This window comes from Rhopilema esculentum, chromosome 9 (assembly GCF_057945365.1).
Source record: "Rhopilema esculentum isolate cy_ngs chromosome 9, ASM5794536v1, whole genome shotgun sequence".
Classification (NCBI taxonomy): domain Eukaryota; kingdom Metazoa; phylum Cnidaria; class Scyphozoa; order Rhizostomeae; family Rhizostomatidae; genus Rhopilema; species Rhopilema esculentum.
The window spans coordinates 414,210-421,399 of record NC_142823.1 but is presented as its reverse complement, the minus strand read 5'-3'; the positions used below and the strand labels follow the sequence as shown (position 1 = coordinate 421,399).

Sequence of the window (7,190 nt, the reverse complement as noted above, 5' to 3'; positions counted from 1 at the left end):
GACTGTATATATATTAGAAATATGATAATCTTATAATCTAACAAAGACTAAAAAAGGAAATAGGCAACGAATAATTAGAGTGTAAGAGGCCAAGAATGTAAGAGTTCTTTTCTTCAGAATTTCTTTGACAATATTAGGCTTCAATCAATAAATGGAAAGATTTCACCTGGCTATGTTCTTAGTGTTCTCTTAGTATCAAGAGCGATTTCTTAGAGTTTAAGGGCAATTTCGTTGAGTTTCAAGAGCGATAGTTCTTTGAGAATCGAGTTCGAGGTTGAGAGTTTTTTTTTTCCTAGGTATTGACACCTATTTCCATGTTCCAACAACAAAACAAAAAACCCAGCAGAAACAAAGCACACATCAAAAAATAAACAAAGGAAACAAAACGAGGTTGGGGGACATTTCCACACAGAACTGACATTGTAAATCAGATAAGAGAAGAGCATACTTGCTGTGTTTTTTGTTGCACTTGTGTCAAGATTAGATTTTAAACCAACAATTATCGCTAAGATGTAGAGGTAATTTTTGTTAGTTTCCATAAGAAGATCAGGGAGGTTTTATCGAGCTATGATTGAGGGTGAAAGATAGCCTTGTATTTAAAGTGGTTATGACATGTTTTTCAAGATATTGGGTTTCTTCCTTTCCCAAAAAATTTAAGCTTTTCTGGTTAGTTTGATGCCAAATTTTCCAAGATATAACGTTCCAAACTATATTTAATTTTTTTTTAAAAAAGTACTGTGTGTGGGACGTTTTCAAAATTAAACATGGGCGGCGCATGACGTCATAAGTAGGACACTTTCGGGATGTTAACATTTTGAACAGACATAGGCCCTAGTGCAGCGTGTGATTTCATTCGTGTCGCGAGAAGATAGTTTTAATAAGCAATACTGCAATGGCTTCAAGTGATTCAAACGACAGTATCAGAACGGTATCTGATGGCGATATCAGTAGTGAATGTTCAAGCGGAGGCGATTACGGAATTGTGAACATGGGGGCAAATCTTCCTTATCAAGACGAACCTCTCGCCATTCCTGGCCAAACTTTTAACTTCGAAGAAGACAGAGACGGAATCCCACGCGATGTTTTGGAAGCCAGGTCTGAGAATAGAATCGCGGTTGCAGACTGGTATGTTTAGCTTAAATTATTCAACATTTCCAAACTTTAGTTGATTTGTGTAAATTATTTTATAAAATGCATGTCATATCATAACTTTTTAGGCCATTCACCCTAGCGTATTTTTTATTCAGGTGTAATTGTAACGGTTGCAAAACTGAGCACTTGGTTGGGGCTCTAGAATTTCGTTGCTGCCAAGAAGTGAATGAAGCAGGTGGAAAGTTGGTGTTTGAGGGTCGAGAGGACATCAGCTGTTTCACTCGACACGAAGACTTTGTTGCAATGACAAATGCTCTTGTGCTGACTCAAGTTGGACCATTGCTGAAGGATAGCAGTGGCCGTTCTTATAAACAACGCACAGGGCAAAGCAAGAATGAGTAAGATCCATCGAACATTATTCAGTTATAACAATCAAAAGCATGTTAAAGGAATGCATTTCAAACTTCTAATTACTTCAAGTATGGGAAAATGATCCACCTCTGAATAATAATTGCCCTTTGTTGAAATTTTGCCAATAAAGACAAAAATTCGAAACTGAGTAATACTTATCTAGCCTGATTCTTTCAGGAATATTTTGCAAGGGGCCAAAATGATCATAAATAGACAGTTTTTATTATTATTTCAGGTATCTAAGGGCAGTTGCATACCGCTGGATTGCCAGGTGGCTATTTGGTTACATTGGATGGGACAACCGAAGAGCCCTTCCTGCTTGTGTTTATGAGCATATTCGCTCTAAATTTCCATCGCACCAAAATACAGGGTTTGCCCAAGCACTGGGGCAACAATGAGATGGAAAGGTTGGTATCTTCTTTTGCCATTTCAAGATGCTTTTTCCCAAATTTTATGCTGTTTCTGTTCTTGAAAAACTATGTCTATATGATACCAGTATATAAAGTTACAATTTTGTTTAACAAAGCATTAAAAAAATTTTATTACTTTTTGATCCTATACAGACTGTCACGGGGTTATAATTTGTATGAGTTGAACATTTTCATCAAAAATCTTTATGTTCATAATGACGGCAACATCCATTGAATTACTGCTCATCAGGACAATGATCACGAGGATGCCCTTCTTTCAATCGTTTGCATTTCTTGCACTTTGGTTTTGCCCTTGTTTGCTTTGGGTTGGCACTTTCATTTGTGTCCAAAGACTCTATGAGTTGATGTTGTTCCGTCTCTGTTGATGATAAAACAATATGTCATAGGCTGTCAGAGGGAATGTAAATATTGCTCTTGATCAGATTAGGCTTCAGTTTATGAAACAAAAGGCCAATCATTATTCCACTGAGCCAAACAAGTATTATGACTATTGGAATAAGTATTTATATCTATATCTGTCTAAATGTTTAATCAACAATATCTGGTTCTTCTAGATAGAGATGTTGTAACTGATTATTCCTTATAATAGACATACCACTTGGGAAAAGTTGAGTGACAGTTGATTTCCTTTGCATTTGGTGACTAATTGCCTCTTCTCTGCTTCGTCTATTTTCAAACTGGCTTGTCAGTGACTCTGGGGCGTCTTGTTTATATTTTGCAAATGTTGCAGCCAGTTCATGTTTTTGGGTTCCAATCATAACTTCCTTGATACTATTTACATAATCTAAAAAAAACATGCAAGTTTGATATGTCTGACTTTCCTTCATATGAACAGATATATCTTCCTGTCTGCTTGGCTTATGATTAATTATATAATATGCTTACACAGATCAAGAATGCAGGGGTAAAAGAAAATATACAAGATTGAGTGAAAGTTGTGAGACAATGAACAATGGTCATTAAAGAAGCTATTCAACAAAGGAGAAGAAAATGAACCTTGCGGCTTCAAATTTGAATAACTTACCATACGTTGGAGGAATTGCTACTTCGCGAACTACCTCATCACCAAGTTTTTATTTCGGATATATTACATTATAGTATACATCTCCAGTTTCATTTCTACGTTTTGCTCTATTTACATTTTCGTTGAAGTGCAGGATGGCCAGTGCATGTCTATAATAAAAGAAATAATGTCATGCTAAGTCATGAAAATTAAACTTTTCCCCTCCATCACTTAACAGAGAAGTTGCAGTCATAGTTTTGTGTTTGGTAGATGGTTACCTGCATTTTGTGCCAAGCCATGAGAAGTGTGTCATTTTTGGATGCCAGTGATTCAGTAGGGAATGGAACCCCTCGAGACAGCTTGTCTGGGCATCTGATGACAACTTCTTTATGTCACCCAAGATTCTCCTGTTCATCAGTATCAGATTTAATCGATCATAAACTGCTGTACCTTTGGAAAAGAATGGAAGAATGAATTTGTGTCCTGAATTACAAGAACTTTGATTTACAAGGCATAAACAGATTTTTAGAATACAAGCATCAGCTGCAAAAGCATCAATTCCTTAATATTGCTACTGAGTCTCCAGACAGTCACCCTTTACTTGAAAATCACTAACAGATCAACAACTTGATAGCTAAGTCTTAACCTACAAAGTTGATGCCATTGAAGACCACTTTTTACCTTTGTATATCCAATCACGGGGTTCAATTTCAGCATGTGCACATTCTTTGAAAAGCAGATCTGGATGATCTGAGTGCTTGTCTGTGACGTGACGTGCAAATGACTTCCATTTTGCCAGAATTAGCTCACCAAATCCTTGTTTTGTCGATGTGGCACACCAGTAGAGATGCTTTTTGATCCCTTTTATCCATGCTGTGATAGGTTCATTGCCCTTCTCCTTGCTGGCCTTCAGAAGCTGTTTGGTGATACTTTTTGATACATGCCACAGGTCGTGATAATGATTTGTTTCAGGCTGTGATGTTCTGATCCACTTTGCAATGCCTGTGTGACGATCACTGATGAAGTTTTTTATGGTAAGGCCCGTATTTTGTATGAAATGGAAACATTTTTGTCCACCCAATAGTTCCATTTTACTGCTGCCACCAGCCTCATTTGCCTGATAATTAGAAGTTTTTTATTATATTTACTTTGCCAAGGATTTGAATACCCAAAGACATTATGCCACTGTACAAAATATCAATTTTTGTAAATTGAAGATAATTTTTTCCAATGGTTAAGTTGCAACATGTATGAATAAGATTATACAGCCTTCCCTTACTGGATATAGCAATCTTATCAATGTCCACTATGACATTTTGAAAATGGTTTGGAGTTTAAAATGTGTACACTAAGGCCTCTGAATCTGGAAAGTCCTTGGGACTAAATATATGGGCTCAGTTTCTTGAAGTATAAAAAACAATGTCAAATATTTTCAACAAAACTGAGTTTCATATTGGTATTTCATATTGGTAGGCTCTATTTCACATTAGTTGTTTAAAAACTAAATACTATTGTTGCCTTGAATGTGAGCTACAGTTTTAAATATATTTGTATATTTTATTAAATACTACCTGTACTACTTCAAAGTGAATTAGTTTTGACATTGAATTGCAGAACATGGTGTATGACCCATATTTGGCACTGTGACCCATGGAGTCAAATCGTCCGTCTCCCGACCACTGTGCATCCTTAATGCTCTTTATTTTTTCAATCAATGAATCTCGATTTCTTTCCCATTGCAGTAAAACAGATGGAATAAGAAACTGCCTTTGATGCCTGAAGAAAGTGCGGATTGTTATTGCTGCCAACCCCATGTGCTTGAACATCAAGAACACTTGGCTGATGTTAACGCCTGAAGTTAAAATCCCAAAACTCATCATTAAATTACCAGCAGGGATACTTCCAAGCACAAGTGGCTGACTTCTCCACTTAAATTCATTTTTACATTTCTTACATGTCTGTATAACAGTAGCCATTGACCCGGTTTGTTTGATTGTAACTTCCGGACTATCTTCTTTGCAATTGAAACAGAATTGTTGGAAGATCTGCATCAGCATTCCAAAAAACACAATAAATTTTGGTTGGTCAACATCCTTAGTGCCAAGTTCACATCTGTAAGGCAAATCAAGTTTTTTAGTTTAAAGTCGCTAATGTATTTTAAATTGATAATAGAGAAATACAACATAGTTTTTACTTGCCACGCCAAGAAAAAGTAGTCTGGATTTGCAAAAACTAATCTAGATTTGCAAATACGAGGGACTCATTTTATATTAATGGTTAATAAGGAATTATTTTCTTTCGCAGACCTTCAGCACCCAAAATTGATGCCTAAAATTCAATTTACTTACCTTACAGTATTTTGAGAGTTTTCTTTTGACATATCTGTTTCTTCATCTGATGAAAATTCGTCCTCCTCCAGACTTGTCCAGTCTGTGTCATTCTCATTAAATTCATCTTCTTCATTATCATCATCCTCATTGTCATCATCACAACCAACAGACAATTCTGAGAATGTTCTCTTTCTTGCCAACGTTGTGTCTTCATTCTCATCACTGCTCTGTTGCTCCAGACTTTGGTCTTTGGGCAAGCCCTATTTTAAATCAAATTGAATAAATTTACAGAAAAAGATAATCCCAAAAATAGTGGATACATTAAGAATCATGTAGAAACTAGAAGAGATTTCTAAAAAATGGTAATTTGGGGGACCTTGCATTCCCTGGGAGGTACTCTTTTAAAAATTAATTCCCCAGAGGATCATTATCTAGTTTTGCAAATACGTTTTTTCCTCGACCACATTTAAAAAACCAAAATATACAGTGTCAGTATACCGTTTACCTCCACAAATGGTAGCGTTTTCCGAAATATCCCCCTGCTGCCTCCCCCTCCCTCCCAATTAGTTTCCTTCCGGTTTAAGCTAATAGAAGTAAAAGTAGAAAATTATAAAAATACATATTTTTAAAACTTATTTTTGCACTGTAATTTGTGCATGTGCAATTTCTAAACTTCTAAATTATAGATGAAGTTGTACGTACACCACTCCTTAAATCCAACAGTTCTTGGAGATCGTTTTTTCGTTTTTTTGCGTAGTATAATTGTTTTTGAAGTTTGACAATTTTCCTCTGCCTGATATGACATTTATCGCAATCTTTCATGCAAGCCTGTTCACGATTTTCTGCGTTGTATACTGGTACTGGTTCATCATCTGAGTCGCAATCCGGCTGATACGAGTCTGACAAAAACTCACGGACCTCTTTCTCTTCGTTTTTACTGCTATCTTCGTTATTAATGTTTCGAATTATCTAAAATAAGAGGAAAAATGAAATTTTGTATTTACTTTTTTATCTTAAACGACTAAGAAAGTTACGTTTGAAATATTTTATTTAATGTACGAAATGTAAACAATAGGCCATCTTACCTGTCTTTTCGCGCGGTCTGGCAGTTTCTCGTCTTTTTTGCTTTCATTTGCAGCATCCACAGTTGGAATAGCATCCGGCTTTAATTTTATCTTCATTCCCAAAGATATCGCCACATCCCTTCGTGTAGTGAAGCAAGAATCTTCGAAATGAACTCCACACAAAATGGCTTGATTTGACTCAGGAGTCCAATTAGGCCGATGCTGGCGAACGAAGCGTACCCATTTACTGAACCTCTCTGGGTATTTATTTTTATCGGGGAAATGGTGTATGGATTGACCGAGTGTGTACTGGCTGTTTCCACAACTAACTCCTCCTGGGCCACCCGCTACACATCGTTTACCGGTGTCACGTTTGGTGTATGTTCCTTTGGTCGCCATTACGAAAAGACTAACAGCTGATTTTTGTGTCCTACTTATTGCGTCATCAGACCACGTGCTTAATTGAAAAAGTTCGCGTGTCATTCAATAAAACTCTGAACTTTGAAATGGCGTAAAATCAAAACGGATTAATATTTTTGAATTCTGTTTTTTGCCTTTGATTTCAAATGAACAAAAGTTTCAATTTTGGTAGAAGACTAAGAAATGACGATGAGATGTCATAACCACTTTAAGCGTAGATGATAGATTCAGTAACAACTTTTAAAGATTAGCTTTTTAGGTTGAAGATAGAGTTATGTCACCAGGTATATCAGCCTTGTTCCAGATATTTTTTGCAGCCAGGAATAACGTCTAGGAGGGTTTCTTGCAGAAACAGAAAGAACAGTCAGAGCTCTGGCTCAAGTTCCACTTTTTCAGGTTTTTCTGTGTAGCAAGGATAGTGTTTAGGTACCTTATTGTG

At 36.4% G+C, this 7,190-nt stretch overlaps 2 protein-coding genes across 2 annotated transcripts; one reads left to right on the top strand and one right to left on the bottom strand.

Annotated features, from left to right (window-relative positions):
* The first annotated feature begins 892 nt into the window (after nucleotides 1–892).
* Nucleotides 893–1,901, top strand: LOC148959514 (uncharacterized). Its single transcript, XM_089110048.1, has 3 exons — nucleotides 893–1,125; nucleotides 1,248–1,490; nucleotides 1,739–1,901. The coding sequence occupies exons 1-3, from the start codon at nucleotides 893–895 to the stop codon at nucleotides 1,899–1,901; spliced, it is 639 nt and encodes a 212-aa protein (XP_088966174.1).
* Nucleotides 1,902–2,974: 1,073 nt separating this feature from the next.
* LOC148959513 (uncharacterized) lies at nucleotides 2,975–6,814 on the bottom strand. The gene is made up of 7 exons (XM_089110045.1): nucleotides 6,353–6,814; nucleotides 5,970–6,236; nucleotides 5,286–5,527; nucleotides 4,509–5,049; nucleotides 3,619–4,054; nucleotides 3,216–3,387; nucleotides 2,975–3,107 (listed from the first exon to the last, which is right to left on the bottom strand). Exons 1-7 carry the CDS (start codon nucleotides 6,812–6,814, stop codon nucleotides 3,008–3,010), a joined length of 2,220 nt encoding a protein of 739 aa, XP_088966171.1. The 3' UTR covers nucleotides 2,975–3,007.
* Between the last annotated feature and the right edge of the window lie 376 nt (nucleotides 6,815–7,190).

Excerpts from the sequence above, each read along its gene's own strand:
- LOC148959513 (XM_089110045.1), bottom strand. The coding sequence starts at position 6,814 with ATGACACGCGAACTTTTTCAATTAAGCACGTGGTCTGATGACGCAATA. Across the intron at positions 6,237-6,352 it reads CAGACCGCGCGAAAAGACAG|ATAATTCGAAACATTAATAA; the intron begins GTAAGATGGCCT and ends CTCTTATTTTAG. Across the intron at positions 5,050-5,285 it reads AACTCTCAAAATACTGTAAG|ATGTGAACTTGGCACTAAGG; the intron begins GTAAGTAAATTG and ends TTTGCCTTACAG.
- LOC148959514 (XM_089110048.1), top strand. The coding sequence starts at position 893 with ATGGCTTCAAGTGATTCAAACGACAGTATCAGAACGGTATCTGATGGC. Across the intron at positions 1,126-1,247 it reads AGAATCGCGGTTGCAGACTG|GTGTAATTGTAACGGTTGCA; the intron begins GTATGTTTAGCT and ends TTTTTTATTCAG. Across the intron at positions 1,491-1,738 it reads ACAGGGCAAAGCAAGAATGA|GTATCTAAGGGCAGTTGCAT; the intron begins GTAAGATCCATC and ends TTATTATTTCAG.